The 25213-nt window shown below is 39.2% G+C and overlaps 1 protein-coding gene across 6 annotated transcripts in view; it reads left to right on the plus strand.

Annotated features, from left to right (window-relative positions):
- ints6 (integrator complex subunit 6) overlaps positions 1-25213 on the plus strand; it is an 80973-nt gene that overhangs the window by 20100 nt on the left and 35660 nt on the right. For 5 of the 6 annotated variants that reach the window (XM_048540508.2, XM_048540509.2, XM_048540505.2 and 2 more), the window contains 5 exons: positions 1297-1480; positions 7375-7503; positions 13869-14032; positions 16410-16562; positions 22723-22855. In XM_048540508.2, the coding sequence (XP_048396465.1) occupies positions 1297-1480; positions 7375-7503; positions 13869-14032; positions 16410-16562; positions 22723-22855 (763 nt within the window). Of the gene's footprint in view, positions 1-1296; positions 1481-7374; positions 7504-13868; positions 14033-16409; positions 16563-22722; positions 22856-24821; positions 24945-25213 lie in introns of all 6 variants that reach the window. The other variant, XR_009446569.1, reaches the window with a different exon arrangement.

Raw genomic sequence — 25213 nt, forward strand, 5'->3', positions numbered from 1 at the left:
AACTTTGTGACAGTATGTGATTATGAAAATTCTGAATTTCGTTTGGATAAGCATTGCCAGCATTTGATCAGTTTGCACTAAAGATAGTGTTACAATGTGAAACATAATAACGCATGGATGTGGCCTGTGTAATAGATTATGCAACCTTGGACTGAGGTTGTAGACTTGCTCGCTGAGCCGGTGGGTTTAGTTGCAGACGTTTCGTCACCCTGCTAGGTAACATTGTCAGTGTGCCTCTGGTGAAGTTTTGGTGTTCTGTCCCACTTGTTATTTTTATACCTTGGGTTGCTGGGTGGTTGGCATTACTTCCAGTTCTATTTCTCAGCACCCCAGCAAACCAAGGCATAAAAATAACAAGTGGCACAGAACACCAACTCTTCACCGGAGGTGCACTGAATGTTAGCTAGCAGGGTGGTGAACCATCTGCTTCCTAACACCAGCTTGACAAACAAGTCTTCAACCTCGTCCACAGCCCAAGCTGCACATCATCTTAAAAACCTTAAACCTTGAACAGTTGTTTTGGGTAGTTTACTTACATACAGCAGCCATCCATAATGTAATTGATATGAAGTTAACTGCCTTGTGTGTACTGAAGGAACTGTCATTGTACAGCAGTAGGATTTCTTGAATCAAAATAAAACCAGATGAGTGATTTCTCTCACTATCCATATGAACAGCTACAAACCTTCCACAAGCCTTTTTATGCTCAAAACCCCATATGCATCATGTGATGGATATATACCTCCTGTTCTGCTGTTAAGGTGGTGCAGCTGTCTCAGACTTTGTCCTTGTATGCTACTACCTGGTTTATAACATTTTCATATTTATGCAAAACCACATTTTGTCCTCTCCCTGACCTGATGGGTTGCAATAATGAAACTGCTTGTTATGAAATTATGCTGAAAATTTACAGATGCCTTGTATGCTTTTCTTAAAAAAAAAAGATAATGATTAAAAATTCCAGCATGACCATCCATTATAAATGATCAAAATCAGTCTTTCCATTCTCACTTCTTGTTCTCTAAATGGGTGGTGGACCAGTTTATTTACAGTGCGGCTCATGACTGGTTGATTTAGCACAGGCAGGATTCTCTCTGCATGGCCTTGCATGTAAATGAAGTATATATTCTTAATTTGATTTTCAGCTTATTTTTAAACAATTGCTTATGAAGTCCCTTTGCGTTGGGCACTTCAGTAATTAAAATGGTCGTTGAAAAGTTAACTGTTTATTGAGAAGTGGTGAAGTTTGTACATCAAAATTGGTAAAACATTGATATTTTCTTTATGCAATTCCAGCTCCACCTACCACTCAATTCTCCTTTGCCAGGAAGTGAATTAACCAAGGAGCCTTTTCGATGGGATCAGCGACTATTTTCCCTCGTCTTGCGTCTTCCTGGATTGACGCCTCCCGAAGCAGAGCAGTTGGGTAGTGTGCCATCTGACGAATCTGCCATTACACCCATGTGTGAAGTAACTGGAGGTGAGGTGAATGCTGAATGCAGTTGTTAATTTTAATAGACCATCTCTTTTTAAAGAACACTTCTTTCATTTTTAACTAAAATTAGCCATCGCAGAAAAGCTGTGCCTTTGTTTTGTTTGTCAGCACATTGTCATGTTCTGTTGTGCTCCTGTCATTTGTACAGTGACTCTGTCAGCCAATAAGTTGATGTTGGGGCAGAATTTAAGGACATTCAAAGACTGCGAGCTGTAAAGCAAACCAGGTCCAGTTAGTCTAATTATAAAGTGCCAGATGACAGAAGCTTTATTTTGTAAAATGTCTCCGAATGTATGATCAAAACTCAGCAATGTCTTTTGATAAAAGCAGGGTGAGTTCTCCAGCAAAGAATAGTCATGTATCACGTGTGTAAAATTAATCTGTCCCCTTCATCAGTGCACTCTTAAGAGGTACTTGGTTATCATCTCCATTTTAGGTGGGAATGGTACTGACGTTATACGCAAACTGTTTTGCATTGCCAAATAATTGCGACAAATAAAAATTTTGGACCACAAAATTGTGTGGTATAATTTGACGTTTAGATTCAAATGATTAGTGTGTTACTGTAGTATCCTCTTTGCAGTTCAACATTTTATCTGTTCAAGTTATTGCCTTGTAATCTGTTACAACCATAATTAGTGTCCCTTCTGATTTTTGGATTTGTGCAATAACTTGCAATGCTAAACTGATGACTTGATTTCCCTCCTTACATGCTGCTCTCATCATCAGTCTGTTTGAATGTGGGCTTGTTTAATAAAAGTGAATGGAAGCTTTATTACCTACACTTGTGAAAAGTTCAAGCTTAATGATGAAAAAGATGCATTTAGTTAAATATTATTGCGTGTCATCAGCTGCTTGTTGAGTGTCTGATCTTCTTAATTATTTAACAGACTAACAGTCCTAATTGGGACATCTATTGAGGATTTGACTAAATTAAATAGCAGTTAAATAACCTTGATAATTGAAATAGGGTGCTCATGTTTTTCTTGGTTAATTTCCATGTTATTAGCAAGTGTACTGTTTCTCTCTCCCTTCTGGAATCAACTTTTGCCTTTTAGTTCACTGTCAGCATTTGTGTATCTAATGAGGCTGCTGCTTCCCTGAGGAGCAAGTGCTGGATGAGAAAAATAAGTCAGTTCATTTCAACTAATTCCAAAGGTACCCTAAGTTTCCCATTAGATGAATAAAATTTTCATGTATCTTCTAATTAACCTGTTCAGAGATGTTCTTGCGCACCTCTGAAGCAGCCTTTTGGTTCAGAAAAAGGGACTTTACCACTGTACCGCAACAAATCCAATTAATCTTGTTTTGATTTTGCTAATTAACCTTGTTATTCTTTTGCTGATTAAACTAGGGTGAGAAGCCATTTTCAATAGTTAATTGGAATGAACTCTTGGTGATTATGAACTTATCATCCTTTTCTGGATTGCTTTGAAATATTACCTCCTTCAAATACATTGTTTTCATAACTGTGTCTGCAATGACTTATCGGCAATGTTAGCCTAAAGATTTCAGCACAAAATCCAGACTGACACTCATTCACCATGAGAGCGATGCAGGATATATTCCTCTGTGTTCTCTCTGTCAGTAATACAGCTGAAGGTACTGTCATTTGACGAGATGTTCACCTCAGTTATGCCCTCTGGTGGAAGTGAAAGATTTAATGCTGAATTTGCAAGTTAACAGTCAAATTCAACCCATTTTCTTTTTCAGCATTTGCCCCTTGACCGACGTGGCCAAAAGCAGACTATCTGGTCACCATCGCATGGCTGTTTTGTGTGACTTTGTTGTTTGTAAATTGGATGCCTCATTTCTAAGATTGCAACATGGACATTTCAAAATTTTTTACGGGCTGTGAAAGGTTTCTGGACGTGCAAATGTTGTCCAGGGTGAATAGCCTTGTAGATGGTAAAGTTTGAATTTGTCAAATTTACTTTACAGCTCATGCTTTTGCACTTAAGTATTCTTCTCCTCTTGTGCCTTTTTGTAGCACAATGAACAAAATTGACAACACGTCTTTCATCCATGGATTATTGTTGCAATAATCCAGCTGGATGCTTTGTTATTTGCAAATCCAGGCAAGGGTGAGACTATTGTCACTGATTTCTGAAATCAATTTCTAAATCTCTTGAAATTTCAGTATGTATTGTTGTGTACTTTTTGGTGGTACAGTTTTCTATAGTGTAAAGTTTTGTATATAATAAATTAAGTTTAATTTGGTGCTTCTAAATTATGGTGTACCTGCATTTATATAATTACCTGAGGATGAGCATCTGAAATATTTTGTATATGGACAGCTGTGAAATCAATGCCAAACTTGGGAAGGTTAAAAAAATGATGCCAAAACTTGTTTGATAGCATGAGCTTTGAGCAAATTAAAGAAGGGAAAGAGTGGTGTACTGGGGGAATTTGGAATTGATCCAGGCATTTGAAAGTTTTGCTAATAGAGGGCAAAAGTAAAGTCTGTTTGACATTGGCAGCTTCGGCAATATGAAATTGGCCTTGGGGAAATTGCTGTGAGGATTGGAACATGAGAAAAGTAACAATAAGGTAACAGTTGAAATGTTGTGGCAAAAGACCCTCATCATGGGAGTTTATTGCACCTGGTGCTTGACAAATTGGATGAAATGTTTTGAAGGTGGTGGCTCATTCTTAAAGAATAAGAGCTTGTGGTTGTCACTGTCTTTGAGAATGATGGTTAAGTATTGAGCTACTTTTGACTAAGATTGCTTGATGTCAAACCAAACCTGATGGCTGGCTCGGCCACTTATGCTGTTTTCAGCTGCTAGCATACGTCTATGGGGTCCTCTCAGCAACATAGTGTTGATGTGGGTGGCACGGCTGCTCTGTGGTTAGCACTGCAGCCTCACAGCGCCAGGGACCCGGATTCAATTCCGGCCTCGGGCGACTGTGTGGAGTTTGCACATTCTCCCCGTGTCTGCGTGGGTTTCCTCCGGGTGCTCTGGTTTCCTCCCACAGTGCAGGCTAGGTGGATTGGCCATGCTAAATTGCCCGTAGTGTTCAGGGGTGTGGGTTATAGGGGGATGGGTCTCGGTGGGATGCTTCAAGGGGCGGTGTGGACTTGTTGGGCCAAAGGGCCTGTTTCCACACTGTAGGGAATCTAATATGCCTTACTTGTGGTAAATATCTGATGATTTTCAGTTTATTTGAAACAAAAAAACTTTGCCCTCACTTTGTCACTGGATGAATGTGTTTTTAAAAACTGTTCAGTCTCTTTGCTTTTTTCCCCCGAAAAAAAGTCCTGTATTCAGTCTCAACTGCCATTCCTAAAATTTTGCATTATATAAAGTGGGATTTTAAAAAAGATCCAATCAAATCCTGGAGCATGCAAAATCCCGTTTCCTGTTCATTCACACTGTCCTGGAACTTTGAGTTCCTGAGGTGAGGCATTAAAATGCTGTCACCCCTTTGGAAGATGGAACTGTCACTGGCATGAAATAATGGAATCTGTCTCTGCAAGATACAAATGAGAGGATTTAAAGGGCCTTATCAAGCAGGAGGGGAAAGCCAGACAATAACTGAAGACAGTCTTGAGAAACTGCCTCTCTTACTCTTATTCTCTCCCGTATGCCCACTTGAGCAAAAATTACCCACCTAGAGAGAAAAGTGACTGCAAATGAGATTTTGCTCATGAAGGAGTTCTGCATTGTACACATGCAGCCAGGAAACCAGCTGAACTAAATGGCCTAAAACTTATCTCACCATATAAAGATCTGTCAAAAAACAACCAACTATCATTTAAACTTCATTGAACTGAAAGATCCTTGCCAGCCTGTGCTGTTTGTCTGTGTGTATTTGGGCCCTGACAAATGTGTGGCTAAATGTATGTTTTTTTTTGTCTTAGCTTTAGAGGACAAAATAATTTCAGTGAACTTTGCTTTTTGAGGAAATCTGAGTAAAATCTTAAATCTTTTTAGATATAATTGGTGGGATACTTAGAGAGCTGGCAAAACACACTCTAAATTGTGAAGTAAAAGCTTTTTTCTCAAACAGAGTGGAAAAGTTAGAAGAATAATTTCATCACTGCCTACTTTAGTACACCTTTTAATACTCATATTTGACCATATGTATATATTTTTCCAAAACTCTGTTCATGTGACTGTGAATTTACAGTTTTCTGATATTGTGTAATCAAAGCCATAAAAGCTCAAACAACCGCTCTCCCATAATGAATGTTGTTTTGTAAATGAGCAAATTATGCCAAATTCCAGTATGCCGTTTCTCATTGTGGCCCACGATTTGACATGAGTAAGTTTTGTGCATTTCAGCGTAACATTTACTGCTGCATAATTCTTGCTTGCACAATGCCTCAAGTTCCACCGACAATTATTTTTGCAATGTAGGTTGAGCGTGGAGTGTGGGGCACTTGTGTACTGTACTTTACATATATTTGTATGTAGGACTCTGTTCTTTCCAAACAAATAATGTGCATGTCTTGCTTCTGTTAGAACTCATAAGAATAGGTGAAAGCCATTCAGTGGTTCATTTCTCAGGGCGCCTCGTCCAAACACAGTCAATCTCCTGTGTAAACTTTGCAAGCAGCATAACAATTTAACTATTGGCCAGCCTTAATGGCTTAATTCTCCATAGCAACACCTCTAACAATGAGTCCATTTGCCAACCAATCAACACACTCCTTTCTTGCAATAAAATGTTGATTTTACTCTGAATTGGTATTCTTGCAAACTGTTCAGAGAGAAACATGGACAAAATCTAATTTTTTTAAGCAACATTTCTCCTTTTCTTAACTGACAGCAGCAATTCAATCAAAACGATCAGTTGTCCAATGCATTAGCATCTAACAACGTGTGGTTAACCGAGAATACAAACTTAACGAATGTTTTGTCAACAGCCTACATCGTTACATATGGGAGCAGAATTAGGCCATTCTGCTCATGGAGTCTGCTCCACCATTTGATCGAGGCTGACATGTTTCTCAAGTCATTCTTCTGCGTTCTCTCTGTAACCCTTGATTCCTTTACTAATCAAGACCCTGTCTGTTTCTGTCTTAAGTTCACTCAATAACTTGGTTTCCACAACCTTGTGTGGAAATGAGTTACACAGAATTATCACCTCTAACTGAAGTATTTCCCCCTCAACTTTGTTTTAAAGGGTAGTCCCTTCACTCTGGCTCTGCCATCAGGTCCTAGTATCTCTTACTACTGGAAACATCCACTCCGTGCCCACATTATTCAAACCTGTCAGTATTTTAGACGTTTCAATGAAAGTACTGTACCCTGCACAGCTCTATTTTAACTAATGATGAGGACTTACCAAGCTCATCCTTAATATTGGAATCCAGTCTTAACAATGACCAAGGTCAGAATTATCAGCTTATAGTTTCCTGTCATCTGCCTGGCACCCAACCTTTTTAAACAGGATTGTTACATTAGCCATTTTCCAGTCCTCTGGGACCGTCCCTTACTCCAATGATACCCGAAAGATCATTCGAGTAAATTGATCTTGTACTGTCCTAGGTATGTCTGATCTTTTTTGTAATTAAAAATACCAGAATGGTGCTTCGCACTTCATGTGCTTGAACTGAGACTAACTCAAAGATTACTTGACAGTTTTTCAGTTCTGAGCCTCTTCTATTGAATGAGGATCCGATGCACATTTAGAAGTATGAGATTTCTGTCTTGCAGTTGTTTAATGTAAATCTTTGAAATCTTTTAAGTATTGCCTATAAATTGTCATTTTGTTGATTTTTAAACAAAAAGATATGGTCCATGTTCAGTGAGTGGCTGAAATTGTTAATGTAGAAATCTGGAAACTGACCAGATGTGTACTACATATTTATGTCTGAAGTACACCTTAGTATAGATTTAAAAGCATTTATTTTTTTTTAAATTATCCAGGTCGTTCATATTGTGTGTGCACACAGCGAATGTTACTCCAGTGTCTGGAATCACTTGTGCAGAAAGTGCAAAGTGGAGTGGTCCTCAACTTTGAAAAAACTGGTCCAGATCCAGCACCTGTTGGAGATGGTAAGTTATACCTTTTGCCAAAATTAACTGTTTAATCATTTGTATTTACAATTTTGTTCCACAAGCTGATGCTGAGATGAACCCTCAAAAGTTTTTAACTACTTGTGATGCCAATCAAAATGGATTGGTAGGCTTAAAATATCAGACTGTAGCAATAGCAATAGCCCCACAAATGTTTCCCATTACTTGGTTAGGTAGTGGCTGATCTGGATCATAATTCCATCTGCCTGCATATAAACATGAATATACAAGGTGAACAACAACCTTCCCATCTGTTTTTAAATTTTCAACTCATGGATGCTCAGTAGATGAGAGAGCTCCAGATTTTACCTTTCCATTGTAGAACTGCTTTTGTCATTCGTCTCGTTTTGCATGGTTAGACACCCTTGTTCTGGATATACCTGTCGGGGGGAAAAAACAAGTTTCTCTTTGTGTACCATATTAAATTCTTGAACAAGGATGCAGTGTTTGAACTTGTCAGGCATCCTATACAGCAAGTGACCAAGTTGGATTGAGTTCAGACCGTCATTCAATGTTGTGTATCCACACTGGTCTTCTGAATATGATGGTTGCTTTGTTTTGTGATTTAATAAAGAGACATTGGAGCTCTTGTGGCGAGTGTTCAGGCATTCCATCTGATTGTAAGATAATGTAATGCAAGATTAAATCTTAACGCACATGAAGATATTTTCAATGTAGAAGATGCTTCCGTGTTGTTTTACTATAATTGTGTCTCCAATGTAAAACAGATTCTTCTTGGAATTGCTGGAAAAATTGTCAATTTTATGGGTGTTTGCCGCATCTAATCGATTTAAAAACGCTCCCAGCCATTCGTGAAGATCATAGAGGATAGATAGACTGATGGCAAACTAGTGAGGACTGTCAAAATTGATAGAAAGAACTTCTTGAAATATATTGAAAGGAAGAGGTCTAGGTGAACGTGGGCATCCCAGAAGATAAGTCTGTGGAGGTAGTTGTGGTGATCAAAGAAATTGCAGAGGAGTCGAACAAATATTTTGCATCAATCTTCACAATGGAAGACACTTGAAACGTGACATTAATATCAATAATGTGGTAGGAACTAAGTATCATTACAAGACAGTAATATTAAACAAAGTAATAAGGCTAAAGGGAGGTAAGTCACCTGAACCTGGTAGAAGTAGCTAGAGATATATGGATGCATTGGTTGTCATTTTGTAAAAGTCCTTGGACCTGAAGAAGTACCAGAGGAAAGGAAACTGCCAATGTGATACCTCTTCTCAAAAAGAGGGAGAAGCAAAAAGGAGATAACTCTAAACAGATGGTCTGGACATGAATCATCCAAAAAAAAGTTATGATCAGTTATTGAGGATGTATTAGCATACTTGGAAAATCATAATCGAGTCACACAGAGTCACCACGGCTTCATGAGATGGAAGTTTTTTTTTGAGGCATTCTCAGCCAGAGTAGCTAAAGGAGAATCAGTTGATATTTTGTATTTGGACTTCAAGAAGGCACTTGACAAGATGCCTCGCAAAAGTTTAAGATAAGAGCCCGTGGTGTTGGAGGTGGTATATTCCCATGGATGAAGAATTGGCTTGCAGACAGAAAATAGTGCAGAATAGGATTAAGGAGCTCTTTGGGCAGGTTGGCAACCTGCGGCTGCTGGGGTGCCATAGGGATCAGTTCTGTGACTGCAGTTGCTCACAATATATGTTAATGGCTTGGAGGAAGTGAATATACTGTAGTCACATTTGCAGAAGACACACAAATTAGGTGGAAGGGCAGGTTGGAAGAGGAATGCAAACTGTTTAGAGGGCTATGTTAGGTGAAGTGGGTTAAAAATTGGCACGTAGTGTATAATGAGGGAAAAAGTCAAGTTCCTTTTGGAAGGGAGAGCAAAAGAGCAGAAAATGATTTAAATGGAGAAAAATCTGTAGAAAACTGAAATGCAAAAGGACTTTGGGTACATGTGCACAAAACACAGAAAGCTAGGAACTGTGCAGTAGGTAGTCAGAAAGGCCAGTGGCATGTTGGCCCTTATTTCAAGGGGTTTGGTGTATAAGAAAAGGGAATTCTTACTACAGCTGTCCAAAGGGTTGGTGAGACCACATGTGGAGTATTGTGAACAGATTTTTCCTTGGATAAGTGGACAGGTATTATTTTTTTGAATATTGTTCAGAATGTGTTTACCAAAATGAAATCCTCCAAGAATGTAGGACTTGTCTTCAAAGCAAAGGTTCAGTGGGTTGGCACTCTACTCAGTGGGGTTTAGAAGAATGAGAGGTTTCTAAAGGAGCTTAGCAGGGGAAATGCTGAGAGGATGATTCCCTTATGGGACAGCCTGGGACTTTAGGGGATCACCTCAGTCCTAAATTAGCTTCCGTTTATTCTGAGCCCGAGGAATTTCTTGAGGGTTGAGTGACTTTGGAACTCGTTGCCACAAGAAGCTGTGGGGACAGAGTGCTTATGTATATTTAGGGCTGAGACTGTCGATCAATAAAGCGATCAAGGGTTATGGGGACAAGGCAGGAAAATGGATGCTAGGACTGTTGGATCAGCTGTGATCCAAATAAAAGATGGAGCAGGCCCAAGAAGCTGGTGCACTCCTATTCCAATTTCTTATGTTTCTTATCGTCTCAAAAATGTGTATTCTTCACAAATTTGTAAAAGGGTTAAATCACTTTGCTATGAGCATCGTCAACACTGAAACCATTACGACCCCTCAATACCCCTATTGAAGTTGATTGTCATAAATTGTTGAATTAAGTGCATCAACATTATTCAAATGCTAATTTTATCGCAGCTGTGTAGGGATGAATGATAGATGTCTCAGGGATTTTGTGATTTATGGTGCAAGCTTGCAAGGAAACCAGAGTCTGAATGTTGCTTGTGCAAGACAAAGGAAGTGGACTGATGGAGTATGTAAGACAATGAATAAAGCTTCATAGAGTAAATGTGAAGTATGCTTCTAGTAAGCAAAGGAAAAAGCCCTTTATGGTGTCAAAATAACAGGCTGAAGTTGAAAGAGCTATGTGGTCAGAGTAAGCTCATCAAATCAGTGAGGAAGAATAATTGAGGTAAATAAGATCTAAGTGTCAAGCCAGCAGTATCAGTACATCACATTCATAATTCACCAATTTGTCCTGACGATGGCATGATAGTTGATGTTCAATTCAGTCCAGTAGTATGAAAGAACTGTCAATGGAGGTGTTGCCTCTGATCTTGTAAGAGAGACTTGAGAATTAAAGGGAAGCGACTGGCATTTCATATAGTAGAGGTACATGGTGTTATATACTAGGATAAATAAGTAGATCTGGAAAATTAACCCAAATCGGATGACCCAGGACAAGATCAAAGTATGGAGAACTGAAGAGGAGGTGAATAGTTCGGAATAAGGACAACTGAGTGTTAATAACGTTTGGGATGTTCATGAATCTTGGAAATAGGACAGAATAAGTGGCTTTCCTAATCTATGTTTATCTAACTGTTTCATTCAGTATTTGGCTCAAACTTGTATGCTTGATGTTTGACAATTTTGAGGATATTATTTCGAAGCGTAAAGGGATTACAGATTTTATAATTCACATATACACAAAAGGGCAAAGTTAGTGGCAACGCAATAATATTTCAATTATTCTCAACGGCTTTGTTAAAAAAGCCCAATTGTAAATAAGAGGAACTCCCTAAGAAAAATGCTGAAGCAGCATTGTTACTTGGAGTGAATGTGAAGGAGTGAAGTAACAGTTTTGAGGGAAGTAGTTTATTTGGGATACTTGAATCGAATACGGCTCTATAATTCCCATCTATAATTCTACAAATATTTCAATTGATGGCCAAAGCAACACTCTTAAAAGAATTCGGGATTAAGGGAGGAACCATTGCCAGTAATTCTCAATCTCGTCACAAACATTGCTGATCAGTCGTTGCAAATAATAGCCAGAGTCCACCTAGAACTGCAGGCATCTCTGTTGGAGCAAGACAATTTGCATGCAGTTTGAGACATCTACATCTGACTTAAATTATAGGGTATTTGTGTGCATCACTAGATTGAACTGAGAAACTTTTATTTTCCGAGAGTCACGAGAATATAGAAATCACTTCAACTCTGCATGTTTTAATTCTAGAGTTAAACAGCAAAATAGTGCTCCTTATTTTGAGCAAACATTTTCCAATAATAGGTCAGATTTTTAAAACATTTCTCAGGTCATCTTAAATTGCATTGAAACCTACTTGGTACTGTTGACTATATTGAAAACTCCTCTTCCTTGATGAAGCATTTGAAAAAGATACTTGGTCTTTCACAACATGGTGAAATTACCTCCGAGGTAATCATTTATCATTCCATAAAATGTGTTCATTTTTTCCTTCTGTTAATTTGCTGATTTTTATCTTCATTACACTTAGTCTTATGCCTTTTTGTTGAGGAGAGGATTGTTTCTCATCAAAAGAAATTGTTGGAAATGTGCAGCATCTTTAAATGGAACATATAAGCTAATTTCTTGTAGTTCCTTCAGAATTGAGGATTTTTCTGATTTCTTTTTTGAATTACTTTATGCCCCATGCTGTCCTGATAGTTCAATGATTGATGGACATGTTGTGGTGTGCTATTAATTTTCCTTGATTTATCTTCACTCACGTGAGCCTTGATTTGAGCATTAGCAGGCAAGTGAATAGCACTGAATGGATTTCCTCCATTGTTTTAGGAGGCCCATGTGATGTTCATTAATCTTAAAATATTTTTGTGCTCTTCAAGGTTGTTAATGCTGGAAAGTAAAATTAACTGCTTTTTCTGCACCAGTATGGTGGTCAAATTTAATGCCTTGTAAGGAATAATTTTCTGCTACAGAACTATGTTTCTTGTTAGGGACTGTTCATGCTTAAAGAAGAAAGTAGAACATTGACTGGTTAAGGACCGAACATTTTACATTGTTAAACAAAAACAAGCTTTGTTAAATAAATCAAAAGCAGCGTCACTATCTACAGTTTTGTGAGACATGTGTTATGAAGTCACTTTGGTTCGTTTCCTCGGTTTCTCTACCATGTAAACTCTTGAAGGTTTATTCACTTTTTTGGATTCAACTCTCACAGTTGGTTTTGGTGTTTGCTGCAGCTTTGAGTTGATAGCCAAGAAAGTAAGCGTTAGCTAGCCCTTCAAGCAGAGAAAATATCAAATTTAGCGTTCACCCTGTGGAATGCAGAATGCAGCATGTTATTCTGAAATGATTTTAATACTACTTTGTTTCGGCTCTCCTTTGCTTCACTCACGTTTTCTCGATGATCTTCCACTTTTTCTTCACAGGTTGCAAAAACGGGGATGCTTCACTCCTTGTTTAGGTTGCAGACAGATATCCAGTTGTCATTCTCATCGCTTCCAAGCTAGCTTTTATGACTGCTTTCAGGCTCTGAGGGGCACTTTAAATTTCTTCCTCCAGCTGCAAGCTGGAACGGATCTTTGACTTGCTCTTCCCTGCTGAAATTCAAACCGAGAGAACTTCATTCTGCATTCCACAGGGTGAATGATAAATTTGATATTTTCTCTGCTTGAAGGGCTAGCTAACACTTACTTTCTCGGCTATCAACTCAAAGCTGCAGCAAACACCAAAACCAAAACGTTACTTCCCAATCTGGACTGCTTCCTTCTGCCAGAAACTACAAAAAAACTTTCTAACCAAAGCCCCATCTTGAATTATCTGGATGGCGACATGAAAATAGAAATGCAAATAAATTGCTTTCCTTTCAATAAGTCTTTATTCCTGTCAGTTACAGAATCAACCTCTGTGCCGTATGAGTTTTATGATCCTCTTTTCCAGAATTGCTAACTTGTAACTTATTTTGTGAAGATGATAAGAAACACTATGCTTACCCAGAGGTCCAGACATGTGACTAATTTAAATGTTTTTTCACTATGAACTGAGCTTCTAACTTAATGCAGCCTAATTAAATCTTGCCTTGTTTGATTTTCCTTTCATATTTGGTTTGTTTGTCTAATTCTTAATCAAGCCTTCTCTCTGTACATTAGTGTTTTATTTCAAACTAAAAGTTCAATTCTGAAACATAAAATTGAATTACTAGTGCTAGATTTTTGCAATATTCACAAAAACTAGAGACAGCTCTCACTCTCCACAAAGGTTCCTTAAAATCGGCAGACGGAGGATTAATTGACTGCCTATGCTTGGGTCAGATTTGAACCCAGGATCCTCGAATTTGTCAGTTAATTTGTTCATTGAGTCACCTAGTTTATCCAACTCCCTTATGACCAAAGTCAATCAGTGTATAAAATAACTGAACATATGTTATCATTAAGGAACCTATTATAGTAAATTTTAAACCAAATAATTGTAAATATGGTTATTTATCACTTACATTTTATTAATCTTGTCTAGATGGTATTCTTGATGCTCTTAAATCTGCCCCTCCGTTTGGACCACAACTTTGGCACAGTTGTCACAAACTCATCTATGTACGGCCCAACCACAAAACTGGTGTTCCAGTTGGACATTGGCCAATCCCAGAGTCCTTCTGGCCAGACCAAAACTCTCCAACCCTAGTAAGTTTTTGCCAATCTACTAATGCATCTATTTGCCTCCAAAGCATTTCTTTTATTAATTAAATAACTTCAAGTACTGTATTCATGTGTATGTGCTTATCTAAAATGGCAACTGAAAGAAGACTACCTTTTGTTGCCTTAGTATCTTGCATTGTTTGACTGCTTGAGTGTGTATGAGACCTCCAAGCCACTTTTATCCCAACACTATCAGAGGTTTGACTCTGGATCGCCTTCTGTATGCACAATGCTTCCAAGTCTTGCCACCTGGAAAACAAAGGTGAACAAGCTCTTCTGGCACCTTAACACAACAAATTAAGCTCACTGTTACTTATGTTTGAGATGCCTCTAGAAAGTCTGTCAAGGAGTTGCTGTAAAATGTGATGTGTTGTATGCAAATATTGCAAATTCCATTCGATACTTTTTCTTTGCTCCTTAAACTAAAGAGGCTTAATATGTTTGCACAAATTCTAGAATGACTGTTTGAAAGAATTGCCAAAAAAAAAATGCATTTGGTCCAAGATTTTCACCTTACACTCATCAGGATAATTTACAAGAAATAGCAGTAGAAAAGGAACAGCGTGTGCATTTGAATGCACTTTTTTAGTGACATCATATATACCCAAATAGACAGTATTGCCACGTGATTCCTTCTGGGTCTAACACTCTCAACCGACTTTGTTGGATTCCATGAGAAGCATGTCTGAGGAAATGACAGCTAACCTCATCCAATTTTAGACATTTCTGATGTGTAGATGATACTTTTGCTTCGAGTAAATCCGTAGCTGTATGCAAGTGTTTCCTTTCACATCTTAAGGACTCCACCCTGTGCTCAAATCCACTTTTGAAATGGACCAGTCAAATTTATTTTTCCCTCATGGGATCTGGACATTGCTGGCAAGATAGTATTTGTTGTCTGCCCGTAATTGCTCTGGAACTGAGTAGCTTGCAAGAACGTTTTGGAGGGAAACTAAGAGTCTACCACATTTATGTGGGTCTAAAATGACTTGTTGGCAGACCATGACAAAACATCAATTGTCCTTAACTGGGAAGCATGTTAGTTAACCTGTGTGTTTTTAAAAGGATCAATAATAGTTAAATTTCTCACCATCTACATTCCAGATTTGTTGACTGAATTCAAATTACACTAACGGCAAAGTGGAATTTTAATCCATGTACCCAGACCACTTGTCTTGACTGCAGGATTACTAGTCGAGTGATATTACCGCTGCCACCTTTGCCTTCCACCCCCCCACCCCCAGCCAGGGGTATTTTCCTCTTCCGTTTACTGCAAGTATACTTTCACTGGCGAGTATGTAGTTACGGTTTCTTGTAGTTCCAAGCACATTGGCCCCATCAGCAACCTTGTAAATTGGGCTGCAACCATTTTCTGACCCTGCAAAGTAGATACTCATACAGAACATATGAAAGCTATTCTATATGATGATTACGACCCTGATTCGTTCATCAGCTCACTGGATATCATGCAAGCTAATGAACAAGTCTGAGGTTGTTCCAGAAAATGCTCAGGTTATCATTTTTCTTGAAAGAGTAGTCTCCCACAGTTTTGAGCAGAGGGTGAAGCAAACTGCATTGCAAGTTGTGCTCACCACTAACTGGATACACCTGTGAAGCCAAAAAGAAGTTCCACATTATGCATAAATGAATAATGAAAAGATGAATTTCATCACCATTGTGGTATGCGGTATGTAGGCAGTGTGCCCCAAAGATCAAAAGGTCCATGTTAACCAGTATATCCATTGTGCTATTCCCAGTAGGTAATGTATCAATTGTATTCAACCGGCTCATGTTTTAAAAAAAATTTCAAGCCTGTGCCCAGTGATTGGTAAGATTCTGTAATTGGACAAGATTTCATCAGTTATCCCTTGTATGAGAACAATTACACAGGCAACAAATTTAGGATTGTCAGTTGGGCTTGCAGTGTGGTACATTGTGTACTGGTAGCTACTTTACTGAATACACAGGACCTGTTTGCAGACGAAAAGAATGTGTATATACAGTACCTGTTTCAACTCAAAAAAAAGGGTAGTATCTATTTCTTGGTGGAAATTTAAATACAGCTTGACAGTTAACTCTCAATCATGATTTAACATGTTCACCACGGCAGTACTTCTGCCAATCAAACAGCGCACTCTTTTATACAGTCTAAACATGTTCCTTTTTCATTGGTATTATGAATTGTACTGATGAGTGCAACATGAAAAACTGGGCTTAAAAGAAACCTTTTGTCAATGTGCAAGTTTTGTACTACCAAATGACTTGTAGCAAATTAATTTGCTTTGAAACTGACTTGGTTTGTTATGTAACATTTCGATTCTGGACACTGCTTGTTTCATTTCTATACGCTTTCTCAAACCAGCCACCCCGCAACGCTCATCCTGTGGTGAAATTTTCCTGTGTTGATTGTGACCCAATGGTTATTGATAAACTGCCTTTTGATAAATATGAGCTGGAACCTTCACCTTTAACCCAGTTTATTCTGGAACGTAAATCTCCTCATATCTGCTGGCAGGTAAGAGAGTCCTGTACAATTCGTCTTTTGTTTACCCCACTTGACAGTAATTTTCAGGGGAAATCCTGCTGGAATTGATTGAAGAATGTCCTCATTATTGTTAAATTATGATTTAGACATTTTTTAAATTTTCCTTTTGTAGAGAACACTGGTTGTTTCATGTTTTTTTTTTCAAATTTGTAATCAAAAGAATATTTAGGCCTTTCCTTCGGTCGCTTGTATTTGAGGGTGAACACCCATTGATTTGTGGAGACTCTGTTTGTTTGCTGAGTTAAATGTTTGGTGTGTCAAATAAGAGATAAAAAGACAGGCCTATTGGGGAAAATGATTTAAAAGTGGCAGCCGAAGTTGAGGAAATGCAAAGTAGTTCAGGTTAAAGGAAATTAAAACTTTTGGCTATAACTTTTGACTGCATTGCCACCTCGAGTATGTGGCTCACATGTGGGACGCAATGATGTAATTGACAATTTAAGACTTGCCTATGTAGTAATAACCTCTCGTTGGCAGAACGGGTGCATACTTGAGAAACTGCTGAATATCAAGAGTGTGGGTGGGGAGTCTTTAAGCTTGTGTATTTAACTTGCCGTAGAACAGTGTCCTATGTTTTATGGCTGCAGTTCAGTTTTTAATTGTATTGGTGAGGTGTCTGCTGATAGGACACAGTGAAGGCTCTGCCATTTCACTGGGCCAGATCCCAATATAGTGTTTGGTCATTTTTTCCATGATGTAACTGCAGCTGAAACCAGAAGTGTTTCTCAGTTAGTTTAAAACACTTCATTTCACAATATGTTTTGGCATCCACTTTGCATGGCTAATCTGTTCAAAGGAAGGTTCCATTTTCTGGCATTTACCCTCACTGCTTGCTGGATCATGCTAAGTCTTGTCACTGAAACTTTAGCTGTCATCATCCAACGATATTCTGCTTAATGATTAGTATGTAGGAATGAAGGAATCTTGTTCAGACTGTACTCCCTCTGCCCCTACTGCTTAACATTGCAAACAATCCCATAACAAGGTGTAGAGCTGGATGAACGCAGCAGGCCAAGCGGCATCATAGGAGCAATCCATAACCAGGTATGGATGTTTCCGCAGCTGTGCAGATGGTACTGGTATGATCACCAATGTTCTGTTGCTCTAATCATGGCTGGCTGATCATTTGTGTTGGTGATGACTTTGGTTAGCTCAGTTGGTATCTAGATTGTGATGCAGAATAATGCCAAAAGCGCGCACTCTATCCAAGCACTGGCTGTCTTTTTCATTTCCTTTTTTTTCTTGCTGAAGCTGTTCTGTTCTCTCCCTTCTCCTCTCCCTCCCCTCTCAAATTCACTTCTCACCCTAACGATCTCCCCACCCCCACAGCCAGTGCTTGAAGCAAGATGGTACCCTGATGCCCTCTTAAACACTGAAATTGATTGAAATGTTGAGGTCTGCGAGGGCTCTTTCAGATATTGTACAACTTTTTATTGTTAGCAACATGGACCTTGTGCACTGATACCACTCTGTTAGCCAAGCGAACGTGATTGGTGAACTTTAGCTGCTTTTGGACTTGTGTTCAGCATGCACCCTAGTTGACCATGCATGTTTATCTTGATACTTGGATGCAAATTTTCCTGTTTGGGCATATAAGCTGCAAGCATAGAATATCCAGTTACAGTTTAGTCCCTCCTGCAATTCAATGACGTTGGAAGGTTGCACCACCTCCATCTCGGGGTGAGTTTCATTTCTAATCAGTTAACTTGAGGGTTCCATTTGTTTTATCACTTTCCATGTAAGAGCTATGGCACTGCATACACATTTTTACTTAGAATTAACACACTGAAACTGCGCAGGCTGAAGTAATTTCCGATCTTCCAACTGGCCGCAAACAAAAAGTCAGATTTGACAAAATTCAGTTAAGCCCAAGATCGAGTTTAAGATTTCCAAAAATACTGAAATGTTATTCATCGATCTTAAATTTATCTGAAAAGAAAACTTCAATTTATTTTTGCAGTGTACTGTTCAAAAAAAGTTAATTGATCAAAGGTTTTGTTATGAAAAGTCCTAAGTGGAATAAGACCTCAAAATGTGAGAGCAGAAGTAGGTCATTGAAACTGCTGTGACATTCTGTTGATCATGACCGATATAATAATCTTTCACTCTACTTTCTGGCCTTATCCCCTTAACCTTTGATTCTTTTACTGATTAGTAATCTGTTTGTCTCAACCTTGAACATAATTAACAACCCAGCCTTGCAGTAAAGAATTCCACAAAATCACCCTTTAAGACAAGAAATTCCTCCTCATCTCCCCTTAAATAGTGGACTCTTACTTTTTAGATTGTCTCCCAGTCCTCGACTTTCCCACAAGAGTAAATAACCTTTTCATATCTGTCCTGTAAAGCTCCTTCGGAATCTTATGTTTCAATAATGTCGTCTCTGATTCTCCTAAACTCCAGTGAGTCCCCATTTGCCCTTAAATGTGATGGTGAGCTGCCACCTCTAACTGTTGCAGTCCTCTAGGTTGACTCACAAAACCCTAGTGACCCAGTGGCAGTGAAAGAATAGTAATGTATTCCTAAATCAGGATGATGAGTGGCTTGGAAGGGAACTTATAGGTGATGGTGTTCCCATGTATCTGCTGCCCTTGTCCTTTGAAGATGAAAGTGGTTGTGGCTTTGAAAGGTGCTGTCTGAGGATCTTTGAATTTCATTGGTGCACTTGTAGATAGTACATACTGCTGCTGCTGAGTGTCAGTGGTGGATGTGGCCGATCAAGCAGGATGCTTTGTCCTGGATGGTGTCCAGCTTCTCAAGTGTTGTTGGAGCTGCACTCAGCCAAACAAGTGAGTATTCCATCACACTCCTAACTTGTGCCTAGTAGATGGCACCTTTTCCTTTGGGTTTTGAGAGCCGAGAACTGAGTGAATTGCCACAGCATTCCTAACCTCTAATGTGCTGTTGCAGCCATTTTGTTCGTGTCAAGTCGAGATGAGCTCTGGTCAATGGTAACCCCTAGAAAGATGACATTGGGTGATTCAGTAATGTTAAGACCATTAAATATCATGGGCAATGATTACTGTTGAAGTCTTGAAATCATAGCCTGGCATTTGTTAGGCTCAAATGTTACTTTTCAGTCCTGAGCGCAAGCCTGGATGTTACCCAGATCTTGTTGTAGTTGAACATGGAAAGCCTCAGAATTGGAGCAGTGAACAGTGCTGAAAGTTGCAATCAATAGTGAACCTTCCCACTTCTGACCTTTGGATGGAGGGGAGGTCATTGAAACAGCTGAAGATCATTGGGCCTCAGGCACTACCCTGAGGAGCTCCTGCTGAGATGACTGACCTCGGTAACCACAGTCATCTTCCTGTCTGCCAGGTATGACTCCGGCCAGCAGAGTTTGCTCCAATTTCCATTTGCTAAGGTTTCTTGATACCACACTGAGTCAGATGAAGCCTTGATGTCAAGGATTATCACTCACCTCATTCAGCTCTTTTGTCGTGTTTGAGCCAAGGCTGTAATGAAACCAGGAGCTGAATGCCACTGGTAGAACCCTAACTGCGTGTCATGGAGCAGATGTTGCTTGCTAGCACTTCCGTCGCTTTGCTGATGAACAAGAGTAGACTGGAGTGGTAATTAGATTTGTCCTGCTTTTTGTGTAAGGACATACCTAGACAACTTTCCACGTTGACAGGTAGATTGTAGAATCCATACACTACAGATAGAGGCCATTCGACCCATTGAGTCCCATTGATCCTGCCTGTCTCCATAACCTTGCATTTACCATGGCTAACCCAGGTGGCCTGCCCAATTTAGCATGGCCAGTTCACCTAAATTGCACATTTTTGGAGGGTAGCAGGAAGCCCATGCAGACACTGGAAGAATGTGCAAGCTCCGAACAGGCAGTCACTCAAGACTGGAATTGAACTCTGGTCCCTGGTGCTGGAAGGAAGCAATACTAATCACTGTCCCACTGTATGCTCAGATTCCAGTACCAGTGTTATAAGTACTGGAGAGCTTGGCTAGGGGAGAGAGAAGTTCTGGAGTACTATTGCTGGAATGTTGTCAGGGCCCAAAAGCTTTACAGTATTCATTGCCTCCAGCTGTTTCCTGATATCACGTGGAGTGAATTGAATTAGCAGAAGACTGCTATCTGTAATGTGGGGTCCACTGGAGGAGGCTGAGATGGATCATCCAGTTGGCACATTTCAGACCGGAGGCCTGTGACCACCAGTGTGCCACAAGGATCAGTGCTGACTCTAAAACATTTTACCATTTACATAAATGATTTGGATGCATAGCTATGGTTGGTGAGTTTGCAGATAACACCAAAGTTGGAGCAGTAGTGGACAGCGAAAGTTACTTCAGAGTACAACGGGATCTTGATCTTCATGGACCAGTGGGCCGAGGAGTGGCAGAGGGAGTTGAATATTAGATAAATGTGTGGTGTTGCATTTTGGAAAGGCAAACCAGGGCAGGACTTGTATGTTTAATGATAAGGACCTGGGTAGTGTTGCAGAACAAAGAGACCTTGGAGTCCGGGTTCATAGTTCCTTGAAAGTGCAGCTGCAGGTAAATACAATAACAAAGATGTTTGGTATGCTTTCCTTTACTGGTCAGTGATAGAGTATATGAGTTGGGAGTGTGTGCTGCAGCTGTGCAGGACATTGGTTAGACCACTATTGGAATACTGGATGCAATTTTGGACTCTCTGCTGTAGGATGTTGTGAAACTTGAAAGATCCAGAAGGATTCACAAGGATGCTGCTAAGGTTGGAGGGTTCAAGCTATAAGGACATGCCGAGTTGGCTGGGGCTATTTTATATGGAGTGTTGGAGGCAGAGGGATGACCTTTAAAGAAGTTTATAAAATCATGAAGGGCGTGCATAGGGTGAATAGTCAAGGTCTTTTCCCCAGGTTAGCAGAGTCCAAAACTAGAGGGCAGTTAGTGAACTATGTTGCTGTGCGTCTAGAGTCACATGTGGGCCAGGCCAGGTAAGGATAGCAGATTTTGCTAAAGAGCATGGGTGAATTCATTTTTATCAGTGGTAAATTTTACAGGTAGATTGAGTATGAATTGGGGACAAAGATAATTCTGGCTAGTTTTTTGAAAGAAGTATAATGGACTGAATGACCACCTGTGCTACAAGTTTTTATGTTTGTAATGGCAATGTGCAAAAGCGCTAATGTTAAGTTGGCTTTTACCTGAAGGTGAGGAGGAAATGGTTAGAATGCACAGAGCCGAGCCTCGGCCTGGAACGTGTGAACTTGCCAGGTAATGGAATTCTGAGGGGGTCAATTAACTTTGCTGAACTGAGATTAAAAGATTTTTTGGGATAGGACATTGCCACGTGCAGCAAAACTGAGAGGTTGGAGTTGAGGAACAGATTTACCATAATTAAATTGCTGAATTGGCCCAAGGTGAATGGAACCTTTTTATTATATTCTCTGGTTTCTGTGTGTTGTTTCCTTTATTCATCCGTGACATGTGGGCATCACTGGTATGGCCACCATTTGTTGCCCATTTCTCATCAGCATTGAAACTAAGTGACTTGGTACAGGTCTTTCTGTGGGCATTTAAGAATCAACTATTGGTACTGGAGCTGCCATCATGGGATTTGAGCCTGTGTGCCCAGGACATCGCCCTGGGCTTCCAGACTGTTAGTGTGGTGACATGACTGTCCCCTATCACCCTTGTTAATCAGACGATGTACAGATAATCTGTTTTGTAAAAGCTTTGATTTGATGTATGAATTTCCCAGAGTCACAGACTGTGGAGCCATCACTGGCAAGTTTACATGCAAAAAGGATTAAGAGTGAGCCATTTTCCCCTGAGCATGCTCCATCATGTAAAAAGATCATGACTGATCTGATTGTAACCATAAATCCATATTAACACTTGCCTGATTATCTTTCACTGTTATGTGATGTGATGATTCATGAAAGTGAAAATTAAAGCCAAAGCAGGAGTTTGAGAAACTGTTGCCATTTCATGAAGTTCTGTTTTTACTATTTGTTTCAGTTATTTTTAAACATACTGTATGTTCCCTGTTCTAACCTTGATCTGATAAATGTTCATTTTTATTGAATGAAAAATATCACGTGATAGCTGTCTAGGCAGCTGAGTTCTGAGCCTGACTTCAGAACTCCTACACAACAAATTCTAACACATCAAATTGTCATTCCAGGTATATGTGAACAACAGTGGGAAGTATAGTGACCTGGGTCATCCTTTTGGTTACCTAAAAGCTAGTACAGCTTTGAATTGTGTTAACCTTTTTGTGATGCCTTACAACTATCCTGTACTGCTTCCACTTTTAGGTAAGTATAATATTTTACAAGGATTTTAATGGGAGTCCAGGTTTTGAGGTTAACAATAAGTGCCTGCGTTAACTAGTTAATTTAAAATTTTTGTTTTAAGAGGTAAAATGTCTCAATCTGTAATTTTGCTATGAACACATGTAACCAAGTCCAATTACTCTGAAGACAAATGAGAATTGGTAGCTAAGAAGTTATTTTAATTTAAATAACTTCTCGTATCTGTGCCGATGAGCCAAAGGTTCTAATAAGGCAAAAAATGCCACGTGTGCCTTTGAAAGTTGTAATGGACGAGCTTTGTAGTTCAATAAAAATACCTTTTGAAATAGAATCATATAATTCCTTTCGAAATAGAATCATATGATCATTACTTGCATTGCATGGCAGCTTATTTGAAGACCTATTGGAAAATCATAATCCTTCAAAGAAATGTTGACTTGTCCTGTAAAGTTGTGAGATTGCCAGCTAACATTTGAGTGTTCCCTAGTAATGTAATCTAAAAGCATTGCACGTTAAAATGAAGTGTGACAGATTGGGGCCTTTTTTCCTGCTGGCAGGCATATAGCTATATAGGCAGATTAATTTGTTAAGTTTTGAGCCAGTATGCATCTTTGCAAGCACACTCTAGGAACTGCAGTCAGAATTCTTCATTTTGTTTATGTGAGTATAATCATTGGAACTGAAATAATTTTCTAGGTCATGTTTGGGTTAAGCTCGACTGTGCTGGGACAGCATGAGTTGAATGACACAGCTTCTGCCAATGCATAATGCACTGATACACTAGGAATGAGTGCCTATCTATTTGTGATCTTCGGCTACTGATTGCACATTTAGCAAAGAATCTGTTGTTTGCCATTCAAAACAAGCAGTTGGATAAAGTTAGTTGGTCTTTGTTCAGCATTTTAAAAGAAATTCTTGTCTTTACCATGTTAGAAAATAGCTGGAATTGGAGAGATTGGAAATGGAAGAAAATTGATTCAAATTTAAGAACTATTCTTTTGGTACAGTGCATTGATGTGTTTGGTGTGCAGTTATCTGAGTAATGAAGAACTGATCCTGACCGTGGAATCAACAGCCTTTGTAAGATGATGGAAAAGAATATTGCGTAGTTCACATGCAGCATTTATTCAAGGGCAAAAAAGCAGGCACAAACATCTTACCTGCCCTCTTGGACTAGGGTTAAAATTTATATAATGATGAATAAGTCCTAATGATGTGGCTGCAGTGAATCTGAAATGTCCCAGCAGTGATGTTTCATTGCTCACTGCAAATTGAAGAACATAAGGTACCATTTTAAAAAGTGTCCTTGTTGACAAAAGCCCACCACTTGACAGGATGGACTGACCAAGGTGCAGCTGTTCTCCTGCGCAAACGAGACTTCAATTCCATGCATTTGTGACAAGTGTTCCTGGTTTTGATATTCAGTGAGATCACTATCATGTCTGCTTTTCCATTTGATCTGGAATCTTAAAAAGCAAAGCCTCATGGATGCGTAATCTTGCTCTTCTTTATGAGAAAGAAGGTTCTAGAAATCAGTGAAGAGATTTTTAACAGTGGATGGGATGGGGTGTGGGTCACGTTGAAATCAACAATTAAACATCCTTTTCTGAACTCATGTAGCACAATTGAAATATTTTTGCTCAAGAAATGACTGCCATGCCAACCAGCAGTCGTTAGTGAATTAGCTCCAAAAGTAAGCCATTTTAGGCTGTTAAACAAGCACTAAGTGTTAATTGTTTCTTAACATAAGAAATATGCACATATTTGACATGGAAGTCGCAGAGTTGCTCATCACTGATCTTTTTGTGCTTGAAAGGTTATTGGTGCTGTTATTTAAAAGCCTAATTTTGTACCATTATCGAAAACACAGTCTTTGCTTCTCAGCCTTGGTATTACTGTATGTTGCATTTTTTTGTTGTACATGAATCTAATGATGGTTGTATATATGTGTGTTTTTACATGTCCGGAGAAATGCAATCAGCACCAACTGGGCCTGACCAATAAGCCTCTCTCTCGACTTCCTCTGACAGTCAGAAAACATGGTTCATTGGTCGACACCAAGGCCCGCCATTGCTGTTGCATTGTTTCATGGGTAGGTAACTTTTGCTAAATTCGGGTGTTATGTGACATTTTTTCGTGCAATTGCTTCTTCCCTGCTTATTTGGATTTCTTCATGTTGTAACATTTTAATTTATTTTAATATTGTTTACCAATAGCACATACTGAACCTCTTGGGATGATACTGCATCAGCAAGTAGACCGCATTTCATTGACTGTCTCTTTGTGCAAATGTTGAGTTCAGTGTAATGTCATCTAAAGGAGCAGATGGAGTATGTAGTTGATAAAGCGATGTTTAAAATT

Source organism: Stegostoma tigrinum, chromosome 12 (assembly GCF_030684315.1).
Source record: "Stegostoma tigrinum isolate sSteTig4 chromosome 12, sSteTig4.hap1, whole genome shotgun sequence".
Taxonomy (NCBI): domain Eukaryota; kingdom Metazoa; phylum Chordata; class Chondrichthyes; order Orectolobiformes; family Stegostomatidae; genus Stegostoma; species Stegostoma tigrinum.